This window comes from Nannobrachium achirus (genome assembly GCF_963921795.1).
Source record: "Nannobrachium achirus genome assembly, chromosome: 12".
In the NCBI taxonomy this organism is placed as follows: domain Eukaryota; kingdom Metazoa; phylum Chordata; class Actinopteri; order Myctophiformes; family Myctophidae; genus Nannobrachium; species Nannobrachium achirus.
Window position 1 is genome coordinate 11266226 of NC_137832.1, and position 19197 is coordinate 11285422.

The window sequence follows — 19197 nt, forward strand, 5'->3', positions numbered from 1 at the left end:
AAGCAATGACATTTATTCTATCGTTTTACTTACCCTGTGATGTTTATGACCCATGGAGATTTTTTGTTTGTAAATCCTTCTTTAATGGTAAATCCAGAATCGTGGAAAAAAATGAATGGAATCAGTCAGTGACCCGTTTCTGCTGCAAAAAAAAACAATATAAAAAATCCTTCCATTAAAAAACAAACAAAGCTCCAGTGTGATATCAAAGCCTGTAGTAACATTATCTGTTGAGACCAGTTCAAAAAGTTCCCTGTAAAGTGAGAAAATTAACGTTATAAAATGCTTCCGGTGTAAACAAAGCGTGCACGAAAAGGGAGCGCGCTTGGCCAGGCGCGTGCATTCTCAGCCATGCTCGTTCGTTGTGGCTCTGTAACGCCGATGCCACAGCTGTGCAGCATCAAAACAAGTGGTGACTAGAGATGGGATTTATGGCTCTATGAGGTGAGCCGGAAACCATTGTTCTCAGCCATGCTCGTTGTAGAGATGGGACGTTCGTGATGGGATCGAATCTTTTGAATGTTACGGATTCCATGGATTCGGCTCACCTCATAGAGCCATAAATACCATCTCTATTAGCTTTCATTTCACCGTAAACAGCTGGTGCCTGGTTGCGCTGATGACCGCAGCCTCAAAACAACGGGGCACATTCACGAACGAGCATGGCTGAGAACGCACGCGCCTGGTCAAGCGTGCTCCCTTTTCGTGCACGCTTTGTTTACACCGGAAGCATTTTAGAACGTTAATTTTCTCACTTTACAGGGAACTTTTTGAACTGGTCTCAACAGATAATGTTACTACAGGCTTTGATATCACACTGGAGCTTTGTTTGTTTTTTAATGGAAGGATTTTTATATTGTTTTTTTGCAGCAGAAACAGGTCACTGACTGATTTCATAATTTTTTTTTCCTCGATTCTGGATTTACCATTAAAGAAGGATTTACAAACAAAAAATCTCCATGGGTCATAAACATCACAGGGTAAGTAAAACGATAGAATAAATGTCATTGCTTGGGTGAACTACTCCTTTAAATTGTTTTCATTTACTACTTTCTATCGTTTTAGTGATTTTTTAACTGATTAAATAAAGGTTAAACAGATACAAATAAACTGTAGAACCGTCCTCAGGTCTTAATTCTTACCCACCCTCTTTGTCTTTGTGCAGTTACCTGGCCGACCAGTGCTGGAATGGCGGATGCATCTATCTGATCATGCTGCGGCGGATCAAGCGAAAAGCCCCCCTCCCTCCCCCCCCTCCTCCTCCGTGCAACGGAAACTCGGCCCCCGTCGCCGCCGCCGTTGGAGGCGGGATCGCGGCGGGTGAGCAGCGCCGCGGGAGCTCCGCGGCCGAGCCGCCCCCAGGCAGCCCGCTGCAGAACGGCAACAGCAAGCGCACGCGCAAGTTCGGCGTGATCTCCCGCTCGTCGCTGAACCGCGACAGCAGCAAGGGCAGCCACGACTCGGACCTGGAGAATGGCTGCCACGCCAACGGTAGGCCTGATGTTTGAGATTATCGCTGTTGTTTCTTTTTTGCGTAACATCTCTGTCGTGGCAGAAACCTCTTATATGTATAGATAGATAAAGATATATATATAGATTTATTTTTAAATATATATTATTATTGGTCATTGTCAGTATTTTCTTTGTGTATTTAAAGGACAACTTTGTTTTTTTTACAAAAAGGGTTCATATTTAGGTTGCAATTAGAGAAAAGAAAAGATGATTTACTGCTTCCTATCGTTTTAGCCATTTTAATGATTTCAGTGGTTGGGGGCATGCGTACAAGTGGCTAAATATCTCTTTTTAGACACAATAAGTCCATTCCCAAGATGCAAATAAAAGGCTATAAAAGGCAGATTTGAAAAATGCAGGGCAAAGGTTTTTCCTTGCCCTCTAGGGAGTGCACATACAAAGTTGTACACTGATCAGTCGAGTTAAAGGTAAAAACACAAATCGGCCTGTTTATGTTACTAGACCTTACCCGTTCAAAGATATGTGCTCCAAGTTACTGTAACTGGTGCATGCGTGAGAATATGTGGGAGCATCATAATGTAAGGAGCAGCCCATGGAGGAGTGTATATTTATGATGGATACAAATAATTTAACAGCAAAATTAGGTGAATAGAAGTATGGGATGTATGCACTTACTGTCTCCACATAGTTTTTTCCATACCTGTTGGAAGATGACCCGGTGCATGCATGACCCATGAATGCAGAGAGAGAGAGAGAGAGAGAGAGAGAGAGAGAGAGAGAGAGAGAGAGAGAGAGAGAGAGAGAGAGAGAGAGAGAGAGAGAGAGAGAGAGAGAGTGTGTGTCTCTTCACTGCAACATTCCTAACTGTGAGAGAGGTGTGTGTGGGGCTATGGGATCCCATGGCCTGGAGGAACGGACCGTAACCCTGACAACAGGCTGAGCTGAACAGGCTGTGCACCATAAAAATGCTAATATACAGCATACGATTTGTGAAAGTGACAAACGGGCTTCACAGTTATGTTAGGTGTGTTCATATGCTAATGGTGATGCGATTTCAGATCAATTGCTCCAGCCACTGAGGAGAAACGCTGTTTCAGACAGACAGACAGACAGACAGACAGACAGACACTCACTCACTCACTCACTCACTCACTCACTCACTCACTCACTCAGACATTCGCAAAATTATAGTATAGATAGCGCCACCATGAGGCAGATTTGTTTTTTTTTAAGTGGCATTTATTTATTCAGCCTATTGGGAATGTGCATGCACAATTTCACCAAAATCGCACACTGCGTTCATGATTTCCTGACTGTCCTTAAGGTGACGGCTCTCCTTCCGTGTCCATGGACGTGGAGAACGCCCCGCCCCCGGAGGAGGAGGAGCCTAACTGCAGGCTCCTCCCACACGCTGCCACGGCGGGCGGCCGCCTGTCGTCAGAGACGCCGGCACCTCGCGCGAAAGCCGCGACTCCTCCCCCTCACCTTCCTCATCATCATCACCACCACCTTCACAACGGCGGCACGGCCACCCTGCCCAACAGGTCGTCTCACAGTCGCCTTGCCCAATGCAAGGCGGAATCGGTCAGCAGCGAACCGTCAAGCCAGGTGAGACCAAGATGACTTATTATTTTGAATGTTTCGTAGCTTTTTTACCGCCTTTTTATTCCCAATTTAGTTGCTATGCCAGTTAAAGGACAACTTCGTTTTCTTTTTTCATTTTTGTTTTACAACAGGGGTTCATATTTTAGATTGTAATTCGAGAAAAGAAAAGATGAGTGTCTGCTTTCTATCGTTTTAGCGATTTGCATGTGTACAAGTGGCTAAATATGTATTCTTAGACACAATAAGCCGTCAATTTCTTTATTACCATTTACAGTAACACTTCTAGCCCCCATAAGTCACATCTGCCCCTGAAAGATTGCGGAGCATTTTGGGAATGGGCTTATTGTGTCTAAAAAGACATATTTAGCCACTTACAAGTGGCTAAATATGCATGCCCCATTGCCCCCACCCACTGAAATCAAAATCACTAAAATTGCTAAAACAATAGAAAGCAGTAAATGAACCCTTGTTGTAAAAACAACAAAGTTGTACGTCCTCCCCCACCGGGAGGACGTAGAGCCTTCACCCCTGGCTACTCCTCCCGCTCGAACACTCCCCCCAGTCCTTAGGAGTATACTGGTCCCTGACTGACCAACCAGCAGGCTCTTTCTGCCTTGTTATGTTCAGGGTTCCCACGATCATGAAATTCCTGGAAATATTTTGAAATTAGAATTCTTTTTTCCAGTACTGGAAAAGTTTTGGAATTGATCAAGGGTCCTGGAAGGTCCTGGAAAAAATAGCTATGCATTGTCTTTGGTTATTGATTTTGTTAATACCTCTGAAATGACAAATTAAACATTGGACAAATTGTCAAATATTAAAGGCAGACATTGTGAAAATAGCAGATCTACATGCTCACAACGCCTCGCAATGCGAGGCGTTGTAGATCGGCTATTAGATCGGCTATTTTCACAATAAAACCGTGTTATACAAAACTCCTCTACTCTTAGTGCTCGTCAGGGTGGCGGGGTCCCCAGTTAAAATATGATTATTTCGGGGGTCACGGCCTGAAAAGGTTGAGAACCACTGACATACACTACCTGTCTTTAGGCATTGCGCATAGGAGTAAGCGACTCGTTATTGAGCTGAATTATTGTCATATAGTCCTGGAAATTGGGTTAAATATTCTGGAAAAGTTTTGGAAAAGTTTGGAAATTAATTGGTAAAGATGTGTGGGAACCCTGTATGTTAAATTTGCTCAAATATAATTTTTGGTATACTGCAAGTGAAATGTTTCTTTTTACTGACAAAGTTTAGAATAAGAATTAAATACACAGAACCTCAATACAAAGCCACGTTATTACAATGGTACAATACAATTGAAACTTTATTTCAATTGTAGTGGATGCAGAGACAGGGTTTTTGTCCAACCAAGAAACAGCAACCAATGGGTGCGAAGAGGAGCACAACCACAGGCGGGACTTGACAAGGCGTTGGTATAGGCGGGCAATCAAATGTCACGACAGTGAAACAGTGAAAACGTGAAAACAACAGTTTTTTTTTTGTAGAGGCTAAGTATATCCACTTGGGGGAACATAAGATGGGGAGGTCCGCGGCTGCACCGGGCTCTCTCTCTCCGGTATCTCGCATTCCTAAGACAATAATTTGATTACAATATTTAATTTACCCCCATTGATTCTGGATAGGGACCCAAACGCATTTAGGTCCCCATCCGGAATCAATGGGGGTAAATCTAATGGTTTACTTTTTTAGTTTAGTTTATTTGATCACTCACATACAGTCATACATCCACTTATTCATTGTTACAGGTGATCAAAAGGAATAGGCTGAAGTTGAAAGCTTATGAATGCCTATCCTAGTATACATGGAGTAATTACAATGATTGGTTGTTGCAGTGTTTAAAATTTAAGGATACATCGGCCTATAGCAGATATGAGAATTTGTCTTAGGAATGTTACATAAACAAAAAAAATGTATTGAACCCAAGTCTCCATGGCATGAGTAATCGATAGAAAAAATGTCATTTTGGGGGTGAACTACTCCTTTAAGGTCAAGGTTAGGGTTAGGCATAGTGCTTGTGAGGTTAAGGTTAGGTTTGGGCATACATCGTTTTTGTGAAGTTGAAGGTTAGGCTTTTAGGCGCCTCCGGGGCGCCACACCAAACAAAGAAGGAGGGTGTGTCCTGTGGGTATCATTCAAGGAGGTCCTTGACATGAAAAAGCTTGAGAGACGCTGCTTTACTGAGCTGTCAGCTGGTTGTTAACACCTGTCCTCCTTCAAATCTTCCATGGGAAAACAAGAATCCAACACCGGCCGCTAAACGGTTGATGAGAACAGAATGAATCATCGTCATCTTTGTTGCTTCAGTGTCTATCAGCCAGTGTTGATTTCGTCGACTAAAACTATGAGGAAAAATGTTTGTCGACTGCGTTTTTTTTCACTGACAAAAACTAATTAAAAACTAAATAAAAACAAAGCTGTGATGACTAAAACTAATAAGGCTAAATATATTGATAATTTTGTCAACAAAATAAAAACTAGACTAAAACATTAGGGAGGGACTATAGTGCTGAAGAAAGTCATTTTATGTTTGGTTGCTCTTGGGTGTTGCGTGCTGAAAATAGCAGATCTACAACGCGTTGTGAGCTTGCTGCGACGCGTTGTGAGCTTGTAGATCTATTTTCAGCACGCAACCAAGAGTAAATTCAGTCATTACGATGCCATCAAGGCCTGCCAAAGTACATTTTAGTTGACTAAATCAACTGTAGATTTAAAATTAGACTAAAACTAAAACTTTTCAGGAGACTAAATTATGACTAAAACTAAATGACATTTTATTCAAAAGACTATTACTAAAACGAAATCAAATTTTGCTGTCAAAAACAACACTGCTATCAGCAGGTCCAGCATTTAACGGCTTGACAGTCAGTCCACACACGCACACGCGAACACGCACGCACGCACGCACGCACGCACGCACGCACACACACACACACACACACACACACACACACACACAGACCTATAATCTGTGTGTAATCCTCTTTGCTCTCAGCACTGAGTGACACACTCCTCATGCTCCTTCACGTCTACGCAACCCAACACTCTACCTGCAAAATGTCTCTGTCCCTTAGAAACCTCCTATCTAGGGCTGTCACAATTATTACATCATCGTCTAATCGCAAATTCTACCACTTTTTGTGGTCACATGTTCAGATACTGGATTCTGATTGGCTTAAAACAGTGGTAAATCAGTCAACAACCTTGAGTTGGCTCATGGACCCCGCCCACTGTTGTGTTGCAGTTGTAACATTTCCAAGATCCTTGCAAGTTACGACTGTGTTTTCTTTCATTTATATGGTCGAAGTGGTAGAAAAGCAATTTACCATTCGAGGGTCATGGGTTAAGTTTCTTTCATAAATCAATGCCCGACCTACTTCATCGTACAAGAGTTTGGCACATATACTTTGGCTATTCAAAAATAAGAGATATACCATCTCATAGCGCGCCACTTTGAGCTGCGCTATGAGCTTGTAGATCTGCTATTTTCCAAAAAATGTGTGTGCACAGTATCTGAGGGATTGACTGTAGGAGTCTCAGAAGTAATGTTGGAGTGCCCATTGGGCAGATCTTTAAGCCCATACATGGTGTTCCGTGTCCAGGCCAGTCTGTGATGTCAGTACGATGACGTCAGAGTGTGACGTGATGTCAGCATGCAGACAGACGGTTACCATGGCGGCGAAACTGTGTAGTATCAGTGATGTCAGCATGCAGATGGCCACATATATACAGGAAAGAAACACACCAAAAGAAATATGCTTTGAGTAGCATGTGAGGGGTCAAACTAGGGGTTCTTGATGATTCTGAATCCATTGCAAGCATTTGTTTTGCATGAAAAACATTCCTTGGGCTAGAAAACGGACCAAAATAACGGTGAAAAGTGATGACTCATCACTTTTCAAAGTTATGGCCATTTGTATATTCACTCCATCGACTTCAATATACAGGAAAGAAACACACCAAAAAAAATATGCTTTGAGTAGCATGTGAGGGGTCAAACTAGGGGTTCTTGATGATTCTGAATCCATTGCAAGCATTTGTTTTGCATGAAAAACATTCCTTGGGCTAGAAAACGGACCAAAATAACGGTGAAAAGTGATGACTCATCACTTTTCACAGGTTTGAGAGGCTGAAATCTAGCCCAAGGAATGTTTTTCATGCAAAACAAATGCTTGCAATGGATTCAGAATCATGAAGAACCCTTAGTTTGACCCCTCACATGCTACTTTTTTTTATGTGTTTTTTTCCAGTATAGTGAAGTCAATGGGAAACTTTTTTTCGCAGAGTTTCCGGCAGAGCAGGCCTCTCATTTTGTGTACCTTATTGACCAAATTAATAGGAAAAACTAAAATTTGGAGTATGTCTGCATGACATCACAGGTCTTCTCTCATTTTGGCACAGTGGCTCCCCGGCTAATGGTAAATGAAATGCCTGCACATCAACGGGTACAGGAGATCACAATATGATTTAAAACATTACTAAGTCCAATTGAGGAGTATACTCCTCAATGGCATTGGCATAGAACCGCCAATTCATTACAATCCGAACATACTCCTTAATGGCATGGAAAGTGTAAAATCATAAAACTACAAATGGTGCACAAACATGACACAAAGCTTGGTTGATCCATGGAGGTGATGGGGTTGGGTTTGCCAGTCAGGGGAGCTGATGCCTGTGGACACAGTGACAGACAGACAGACAGACAGACAGACAGACAGACAGACAGACAGACAGACAGACAGACAGACAGACAGACAGACACATACTGTATGAATCATACTTAAGGATATCCATACTGTCACTGTGACATCACTTCCTGTTCCACTTTCTGATGTCATCAATCCCAGGCCCTGACTTGCCCAAAAGCCTGCTTTACTTTGATTTACACCCTACCTTCCCCAAAAACGCTAATATTAAGTCCATATATGTACTGTATATATATATACAGTACAATATATACAGTACAATATATATATATATCATACTATAAACGAGCAAATGTCCGTCCGTGTGTCCGTCCGTCCGTCCGTCCGTCCGTCCGTCCGTCCGTCCGTCCGCCCCATCCAGTGATGTCATCGATGATGTCATCAGTGATGTCATTGATGATGTCATATAATATCCAGTGATGTTATCAGTCGTCATCAATGATGTCATATAAGAGTTAGAAACCCAGTGATGTCATCAATGATGTCATCAGTGATGTCATATAATACCCAGTGATGTCATCAGTGATGTCATCAATGATGTCATATAATAGTTAGAAACCCAATGAAGTCATCTGTGATGTCATCAATGATGTCATATAATAGTTAGAAACCCAGAGTGAGTGTTTGTTCTGTCCATCCATCCATCCATCTTCAACCGCTTATCCGGAATCGGGTCGCGGGGGTAACAGTTCCAACTGAGACCTCCAGATTTCCTTATCCCGATCAACTTCTTCCACTCCCTCAGGGAGTATACCGAGGCGTTCCCAAGCCAGTTTGGAGATATAATCCCTCCATCTGGTCTTTGGTCTGCCACGGGGTCTCTTCCCAGTGGGACGCGCATCGAGGACCTTCCTAGGAAGGCGCTCGGGGGGCATCCGTACTAGATGCCCGAACCACCTAAGCTGACTCCTTTCCAAGTGTAGGAGCAGCGGTTCTACTCCAAGTCTCTCTCGGGTGACTGAACTTCTCACCCTATCTCTAAGGGAGATACAGCCACCCGTCTGAGGAAACCCATTTCGGCCACTTGCACCCGCGACCTTATACTTTCGGTCATGACCCACACTTCATGACCATAGGTGAGAGTAGGAACGAAGATTGCTCGGTAGACAGAGAGCTTTGCCTTCCAGCTCAACTCTTTTTTCTTCACCACAGTGCGATTTAGTGACTGCAAAACCGCTCCTGCTGCTCCGATTCTGTGTTTCAGTGTTTGTTCTGTAATAGTGTAATAGTGCTTAGATAGCGCCCGGTAATAAAAAAGGGTTTCTCGACGATCGCCGCGATTATGAGAAAACGCTGTTTATCTGCCGATGGCTAGAATGGGAAGCAATGGAGCCATCCATGCTTTATGACGTCACCATCGCCAAAAGCAACATGGTAAATGAAATGCCTGCACATCAACGGGTACAGGAGATCACGATATGATTTAAAACATTACTAAGTCCAATTGAGGAGTATACTCCTCAATGGCATTGGCATAGAACCGCCAATTCGTTAAAATCCGAACATACTCCTCAATGGCATGGAAAGTGTAAAATCATAAAACTACAAATGGTGCACAAACATGACACAAAGCTTGGTTGATCCATGGAGGTACTAGGTACTAAACACAGAATCGGAGCAGCAGGAGCGGTTTTGCAGTCACTAAATCGCACTGTGGTGAAGAAAAAAGAGTTGAGCCGGAAGGCAAAGCTCTCTGTCTACCGAGCAATCTTCGTTCCTACTCTCACCTATGGTCATGAAGTGTGGGTCATGACCGAAAGTATAAGGTCGCGGGTGCAAGTGGCCGGAATGGGTTTCCTCAGACGGGTGGCTGGTATCTCCCTTAGAGATAGGGTGAGAAGTTCAGTCACTCGAGAGAGACTTGGAGTAGAACATTTAGAACCGCTGCTCCTACACTTGGAAAGGAGTCAGCTTAGGTGGTTCGGGCATCTAGTACGTGTTTGTTCTGTAATAGTGTTAAATAGCTCTATATTGTGATAGTAATCATTGCTATGGAGTGATTGTTCAGTAACTGTGTGAAACAGCTCAACCCCACTTCAAGAACCACATGGACGTGAGGTTGTGACATCATGCTTATGTCATAACAGAACAGGACAGAGATGTATAATTGACGCAATGCTGCTCTTTGCAATCAGAACTGCAACAACGGTCCAAATCGGTTCCTTGGACTCACTGAAAGTACCGTGTTTCTTCACTGTTAAGAACGTTTCGTTGCCAAGCTCAACGTTGGGCATTTAGACCTATACATGGAGATATGGAGCGAACCTGTTTGGCCTAACATGGAGATGTGGAGAACACTATATATGGAGATAGTCCATTCCATCATGTCATATGGGACTACCGTCATAGACAGTAGCCATTTGTTAGGCTGGAGTCAATGGCAACCAGGAATGAACGGCATACGTGTCAGAGTGATGTCATCAATATGACATCAGAGGAACGCATATATACCGGCTTCTCACCTAGATCGGGGCCAGTTGTCCCAGCTACTCCAGTTGAACACAGGAAGAAGCCCTGAGCCAGGCATAGCCATAACTAAGCTAAGCACATAAGCACAGCACTCCAGATAAAGGATTAGGCATTGAAGAGTCTAATAAGAAGTCCTTCAGAGGTTCTGCCGGGGAGGAACGAACTCGCGTCAGAGCCCAAGACGAGCTCTACTTTATTCACAAACATCAACATCAGCGTTCTGATCTGAGCGCAGCAGGTGGGCTGCCAGCGTGAGTCGTTGGAGGTGCAGGTCGGGGGTTCGCGATCCCAGCCCGGTGCATTAAACGCTACGTTAGTGTCAGGAGTCACAGGAGCACACGCTCCTCTCGCCTCTGACTGGGTGACAGCGTAAGCGCGAGGACGCGTATTACGAACAGAAGATTGCAGAGTATAGCGCCCCCTTGAAATAGCCGCCCGTATAACTGCTCCGCCAATCGAGCTCAGTTGATGATTGGGGAGGATTTGAGCCAAATGTCTCATACTGAAGGCGAAGCAGAGGACTATGTCTATGGATACAACCTGGCTGACAGGTATATAAGGAATAAAAGGAATAAAAGGTGTAAGACCATGGTTGCGACCGTCAGGGAGCAGTTTACTACCAGTAAGACTCCCTAATCGGGAGATAAGCGACCGTTGGTCGCTTATCTCCACAAATATCACAACCTCCACCTCTCACGTCATACGGGTAGCCATAGTTACACCTGGAATGTTGAATCTCCATATATGGAGATAACCTACGCATCACACAAAGTCTGACCTCACCAGCCCATACTTGGGCATGGACGACTTATATCTCCATATACGGAGATGGCCATATATGGAGATACGATGACATCACAGAGTCCACAGCTGATGATGTGGCGCGATGTCATACAATACACAAACAAGCCCTATATAAAGGGGCAATTCTCACCAGGGAGGAGAGCATTGCCTGGAATGTTGAATCTCCATATAGCAGGGCAAAGGTGTGACGTGTGACCGACCGACCGACCGACGGACGGACGGCCGGTGGAGGTTTTCATTGCGACCGTCAGGGAGCAGTTTACTGTGAAAACCTCCACCGGCCGTCCGTCCATCGGTCGGTCGGTCACACGTCACACGTCACACCTTTGCCCTGCTCATATCTCCGCATCAGTATATAGGGCTTGTTTGTTTATTGTATGACATCACGCCACATCATCAGCTGTGGACTCTGTGATGTCATCGTATCGCATCAGTATATAGGGCTTGTTTGTTTATTGTATGACATCACGCCACATCATCAGCTGTGGACTCTGTGATGTCATCGTATCTCCATATATGGCCATCTCCGTATATGGAGATATAAGTCGTCCATGCCCAAGTATGGGCTGGTGAGGTCAGACTTTGTGTGATGCGTAGGTTATCTCCATATATGGAGATTCAACATTCCAGGCAATGCTCTCTTCCCTGGTGAGAATTGCCCCTTTATATAGGGCTTGTTTGTGTATTGTATGACATCACGCCACATCATCAGCTGTGGACTCTGTGATGTCATCGTATCTCCATATATGGCCATCTCCGTATATGGAGATATAAGTCGTCCATGCCCAAGTATGGGCTGGTGAGGTCAGACTTTGTGTGATGCGTAGGTTATCTCCATATATGGAGATTCAACATTCCAGGTGTAACTATGGCTACCCGTATGACGTGAGAGGTGGAGGTTGTGATATTTGTGGAGATAAGCGACCAACGGTCGCTTATCTCCCGATTAGGTCCGAGCTTATAACCTCAGCGGGCAATGCTACAATGCAGTCGACAAAATGGAGTGTGTCCGGAGTGGAGCTCTGAGGTCTATGATGCATTTCAAGCCATACTGGTTCATGCCATACTGGAAGATCAGGTTGTCAGAGAAAGTGGTGAACAAGGTCTTCGACACCTGCATCAACGACCACGCGCCGTTTAGCCCCGTTCCATACAGGAAGACGGATGACGAGTCTGCCTTCAGAGATTTATGAGATATATGGATATAAAGACTGAAGAACCGTGTCACTTGAGTGTCCTTCCTTCCGTATCCTCGTGACCGTCCTTCCGTATCCTCTGTGATGTCAGTGTGATGTCAGCGAGTTGTGATCACTTGTGTATCACTTCCTGTACAGGGCGGCTACACGAAATGTGGATAACACTATATATGGAGATAGTCCAGTCCATCATGTCATATGGGACTACCGTCATAGAAAGTAGCCATTGTTAGGCCGGAGTCATTGGCTGTCTAAACATGGAGATGTGGATAACACTATATATGGAGATAGTCTAGTCCAATATGTCATATGGGACTACCGTCATAGACAGTAGCCATTGTTAATCCGGAGTCAATGGCTGACTGTCTGTACAGGAAGTGATGTCACATGACATACTTTTTATGCCCATATATGAGTCCTAACATGGAGATGTGGATAACACTATATATGGAGATAGTCTAGTCCAATATGTTATGGAACTACCGTCATAGACAGTAGCTATTGTTTGGTCGTGGTCAATGGCTGTCTGTCTGACTGGCTGTACAGGAAGTGATGTCACATGACATACTTTTTAAGCCCATATATGAGTCCTTCTGTACCACATCTCCATGTTTAGGCAAACTCCACACAGAAAGGCCCTATCGCCAACCCAACCTAGGGTGTGAGCGATAGGGCCTTTCTGTGTGGAGTTTGCATGTTCTCCCCGTGTCTCCTAGGGTTGATACCCTCACAAAAACATGAACAAACTCCCCCCAGAATGACAACAACTAGAATCGTCAGAGAAACGCTGTGGTTGGCCAGATGGTCAAGAATTGGCGCTAGTAAGACACCTGAGGGTGGAATGCGACCTCAGGGTGACATGCGACCTCGCCCTAAAGGGCGAGGTCGCGCCAATTCTTGACTATCTGGCCAACCACAGCGTTTCTCTGACGATTCTAGTTGTTATCATTCTGGGGGGGGTTTGTTCATGTTTTTGTGAGGGTATCAACCCTAGGAGACACGGGGAGTACATGCAAACTCCACACAGAAAGGCCCTATCGCCAACCCCACCTAGGGTGTGAGCGATAGGGCCTAAACATGGAGATGTGGGGAACACTATATATGAAGATAGTCCAATCCATCATGTCATATGGGACTACCGTCATAGACAGTAGCCGTTGTTAGGCCGGAGTCAATGGCTGTCTGTCTGACTGTCTGTACAGGAAGTGATGTCACATGACATACTTTTTATGCCCATATATGAGTCATTCTGTACCACATCTCCATGTTTAGGCCAAACAGGTTTGCTCCATTTCTCCATGTATAGGTCCAAATGACCTCGCCCTAAAGGGCGAGGTCGCGCCAATTCTTGACCATCTGGCCAACCACAGCCTGTCATTCTGGGGGGAGTTTGTTCATGTTTTTGTGAGGGTATCAACCCTAGGAGACACGGGGAGAACATGCAAACTCCACACAGAAAGGCCCTATCGCTCACACCCTAGGTTGGGTTGGGGATAGGGCCTTTCTGTGTGGAGTTTGCCTAAACATGGAGATGTGGTACAGAAGGACTCATATATGGGCATAAAAAGTATGTCATGTGACATCACTTCCTGTACAGACAGTCAGACAGACAGCCATTGACTCCGACCTAACAATAGCTACTGTCTATGACGGTAGTTCCATATGACATATTGGACTAGACTATCTCCATATATAGTGTTATCCACATCTCCATGTTAGGACTCATATATGGGCATAAAAAGTATGTCATGTGACATCACTTCCTGTACAGACAGTCAGCCATTGACTCCTGATTAACAATGGCTACTGTCTATGACGGTAGTCCCATATGACATATTGGACTAGACTATCTCCATATATAGTGTTATCCACATCTCCATGTTTAGACAGCCAATGACTCCGGCCTAACAATGGCTACTTTCTATGACGGTAGTCCCATATGACATGATGGACTGGACTATCTCCATATATAGTGTTATCCACATTTCGTGTAGCCGCCAGGAAGTGATGTCACAACTCGCTGACATCACACTGACATCACAGAGGATACGGAAGGACGGTCACGAGGATACGGAAGGAAGGACACTCAAGTGACACGGTTCTTCAGAGTATATGCGACCTTCGGTCGCAATTATTATCATTAGTATTATTTTCGGTCGTGACTCACACGGCCGAAATGGGTTTCCTCAGACGGGTGGCTGGTATCTCCCTGAGAAGTTCAGTCACCCGAGAGAGACTTGGAGTAGAACCGCTGCTACTACACTTGGAAAGGAGTCAGCTTAGGTGGTTCGTGCATCTAGTACGGATGCCCCCCGAGCGTCTTCCTAGGAAGGTCCTCGATGAGCGTCCCACTGGGAGGAGACCCCGTGGCAGACCAAAGACCAGATGGAGGGATTATATCTCCAAACTGGCTAGGGAACGCCTCCCTGAGGGAGAGGAGGAAGTTGCTCGGGATAAGGAAATCTGGAGGTCTCAGTTGGAACTGTTACCCCCGCGACCCGATTCTGGATAAGCGGTTGAAGATGGATGGATGGATAGTATTACTTTCTTTCTAAAGCGAACATCTTTAACTCAAATGTTTGCTTCTTGGAGGTCCCCGGCGTAAAAAAAGTATTTTTCTGAGATGCGTGTCCGCAGCCAAATACTGTACATATCATTTTGGCATGAAAAGGTTTTTTGTAGACTAGGGCATTCACGAATAGTGATTTTTAGTATTCAAATGATTCGATCTCAAAGTATTTGAATAGTCGAATATTCGACAGGACTGGCCAAACTGTCAAATATTAAGTAAGCAAGAGGCGAACATTGTGAAAATAGCCGATTTACATGCTCACAACGCCTCGCAACGCTGTGGAACCGAGTCACATTAAATGTAATACCTATAATTCCAAGTGCTTGTCAGGGTGGGGGTCCCCAGTTCAAATATGTTTATTTTGGGGGTCACAAGTTTGAGAACAAATTCATCTACCAGGGGCATTGACAACTCATTCTTATGACTTCCTATCTAGCCAAGTTTTATAAACTATATATTTTTAAAGAGAAAACAATAAAATAAAATAAAAGCGAATATTCGACTTTGGTGAACAACGTCGAATAGTGACTTTGATATTCGAATATTCAAATATTTGGTGAATGCCCTAATGTAGACCCCATCCAGGGGGCCTTTCCCTGTCCATGTCTCGGCCCCGTACAGCAGCACTGAGCCACTGACTCCACTGGAGCCACGAACAGCCCCCCCAAATCCCCCATCCCCCCAGCTAATCCCAGCCTGTCTGGGTACACCTGTAGAGGATATGATTCATTCATACATGGAGCAACAGCAGTAATTAGCGGCTGGCGTTATTGGCAGCAGGTGTGGCTGAGCAGAGAGATTAATCCCAGGAAAAAACAACTTTAAACAGAAACGGGGGAAATGTGTGAAATAACGGCTTCTTTTCTTTCTTTTGTCCAGTGAACATGATGACACAACGGCAGTCAGTATAGAACGGTGGTTCCCACAGCTCACATTGGATTAAAGGCCTAGAATTATTGAATGCTTTAACCAGTGAAAAATAGCAGATATACAAGCTCACAGCGCGGCACCGAGTGCTGCGCTGCGAGCTTGTAGATCTGCTATTTTTGAAAAAGTCGTGAAAATGTGTGCAAATCTTTGACTATATGTATTTTCAAAGCGAACGTTTGTAACTCAAATTTTGCTTCTGGGTGGTCCCTGGAACTAGATATTTTGAGATGGGGGTCCATGGTCAAATACATATCATTTTGGGGGTCCTTGACATGAAAAGGTTTGAGAACCACTGACATAGTAGTCTCTCAAGAACAGACTAACTGAGCTCCAGTTAAGTGAAAAGGAACTTTTCTTTGAGGATGGCTGGCCAGATTGCTGACATAGAAACATATAGGTTTTAAAAAAAAGACACTTATAGAATCGGGTCAAAATTCAAATTTTCACGATTTTTCAAAAATAGCAGATCTACAAGCTCGCAGCGCGGCACTCGGTGCCACGCTGTGAGCTTGTATATCTGCTATTTTTCAATAGTTAAAGCATAAAATAATGACACACAATAATGTGTACCCGTTCTGAATGGGTTAACCCTGTGTAAATTATTCAGACTTTGGTACTCTAATATAAGGACTTATAAGGCCTAACAAAAACTAATGTCAGTTGTGATATTTAAAGGAGCTATAGTCAACTTTGTCATTGTAGGGCCGACACTTTGTTTACATCTTAGTCTATAGACTAGAATGTAAACAAAGTGTCGGTCTGACAATGGCCAAAATGATTATTTTATCATTATTTTACGCTTTTTGTGGTCATTTTTGAATAGAAACACATATATGAAGCTTATTTTTTTATAAAATATTTTCGAAACATTATTTTTATTTTAGCATCCGTTTTTCAAGAAAATGTTGACTATAGCTCCTTTAAATTTAGCTATAATCCTCGAGCTCGGCTGTCACACAGACTCTACAGCATAACTCACACACTGCGAGGGGGGCATGTCCCAAAAGCAGCACAGTAACATGTTCTGACAGGGTCACAGTGAAGGAACACACAGTGTTTTTTTTGTGTGTGTTCAGCTAAAAGGTTGAAGCTCTGTGCCTGTGTATTCTGATAATAATCATTGCTATAGAGCAGTGGTTCTCAACCTTTTCAGGCCGCGACCCCCAAAATAAATATATTTTAACAGGGGGCCCCCCAACCGAGCACTAAGAGTTGAGGCATTACATTTTTTGTCTAACATGGTTCTATTGTGAAAATAGCAGATCTACATGCTCACAACGCCTCGCATTGCGCTGTGAGCATGTAGATCTGCTATTTTCACAATTTCTGCCTCTAATATTTGACAATTTGGCCAATGTTTAATTTGTCATTTTAGAGGTATTAAAAAGTCCTTAAATTGTCACTTTAGAAATGTGCATATACCCTCTATACACTTAAACTTTATGTTGGTTTGTTTACAGTTGAGTGAGAAAACAATGTTGGACATTAAGTTAATCATCTGGGGACCCCCCAAAATAATTTGGGGACCCCCCTGGGGGGCTCTGGCCAAGCAGTGGGGATTCCCTCTTGCAAGCACGGCAGGAATCCGGTCTCCCGTGCATGCATGAGAACGCATGTTTGAAACCGTAGAGAAAGGACATGAAACTTCCGGACTGCAGCTTTGCTAGATGAATCATGTTTTATTTAATATCGCAGCCATGGTTAATTAATGCAGAGTTTGTTCTAGATTATTATCTCAGTTGAGCCTCAGGAAAGCTCAATGTGAGGGATTCTTTTAACCGCTTAATCAGAAAACTCGTATCTCTTTATGTTTTTTTTTTGTGATTATATTTTTTAGGCTCCCCAGTTCAAATATGATTATTTTGTTAGGTCCCCAGTTCAAATATGATTATTTTGGTGGGTCCCCAGTTCAAATATGATTATTTTGGTGGGTCCCCAGTTCAAATTTGATTATTTTGGGGGGTCCCCAGTACAGTACTTAAGGTAAATTGACTTGGTTACTTTACACCACTGGTCGCTTGTGCAGCCGTTCCTGGGCCAGACATTATGGTCTTTCTCTCCAGCAGGGGCGTCAATTGGGTATGGCAGGGGTATGCAGCTATACCCTGGGTCCAGGGGGGAAAATAAAAGTAAGCAATTTACCCCGAGTGAGAGGACATTATGCTCTCATAATGTCCGCAGTGCGGGTGTTATCGTACGAGGCGCAGCCGAGTCCGATAACACCCGCACTCAGGACATTATGAGAGCATAATGTCCGACCCCGAGTGGTAAATAGCTTTTCTACCACTTTTTCCCGTATACATGAAAGAAAACACATAGTTGTAACTTGCAAGGATCTTAAGTTACAATCATTATTGCCTATAAAACTTCCGCGAGACAGCAGATAGTTCCACAAACAACATCTTCTACTCACCAACAGATGGCGCCAACTCCATAGTAATCCATGCGACTAGCTTACAGCTAAGCTAACGTCAGTTAAAAGCACCGTTCCGGCCGTAAATAGAGGCTGTTCGCTTCCAGAAAGGCATAGGTTCAGAGAAAAGGGGCTTTAAAGTTGGCGGATTGCATTGGATCCAAATAAATCGGCGACGATAGTACGCACGTTAGTAAACATAGGACCGCTGCGACCTTCATTTGTTGGTTGGGGGAAAGTCCCCGGATGTACACTGAGGCGCATTGATCTCGGACACACAACTTTGCGGCAGTAGTCCTCTCATAACCTCCGGAATTTAGCCAATCAGAATCCAGTATTTGAACACGTGACTCGAAAAAGTGGTAGAAGTTACTTTTAAATATTAATCCATGTGCTGGTTATTATGTTGTTAAATTACAGCAAAATAACTACAAATGCAAAATGTAACAATATGGCCACTTTAACAAGGTATTATAATTATATTCTCCACACTTGTATTCCCCCCATCTTGACAAAATGGTATATTCCCAGGTTCTGCAGGTCAGCTGCACAGTTGCAATGCAAACTGTGGCACGTTTACTAACAGGCCAAGTTCATCTGCACGTCAACCCGTTCCAGGCTGCCATATCCAGCCCAAGAAACTGTAGAAACAGGAAAACAATAGAATGTACTTCTTAACTCATTCTGTGCGAAAACCGAATAATCTCGGTTCTTTTTTCCATTCCAATACTAATTTTTTAATCTATTTCGCTTACCCTGAGCTGCTAGTAGCGACGTGGGTGGTCCTGGCTCCTCCACCGCTTCCCAACGAGCCATTCTACTTGTCCCGATGATTTATTCCATTGAAAATGGTTTAGAAAAAAGTTTAGAGCCCCCCCAAAAAAACGCTGTTTCAGCAAGACGTATTAAGGATTACAAGAACCGACATTTTTCGGTTCCTTTAGTAAAATGAATTAAATAATCGGAGGCATCAACGGAAGCCCCGGTCGAATTTTCCATCCAAGCACA

General features: G+C 43.9%; 1 protein-coding gene across 1 annotated transcript in view; it reads left to right on the forward strand.

Annotated features, from left to right (window-relative positions):
- Positions 1–19197, forward strand: part of pdzd2 (PDZ domain containing 2) — a gene marked incomplete at both ends in the record, with an annotated part of 171941 nt that overhangs the window by 65520 nt on the left and 87224 nt on the right. The window contains 2 exons of the mRNA XM_080738444.1: positions 1166–1491; positions 2798–3081. Coding sequence (XP_080594570.1) covers positions 1166–1491; positions 2798–3081 — 610 coding nt within the window. The remainder of the gene's footprint in view (positions 1–1165; positions 1492–2797; positions 3082–19197) is intronic.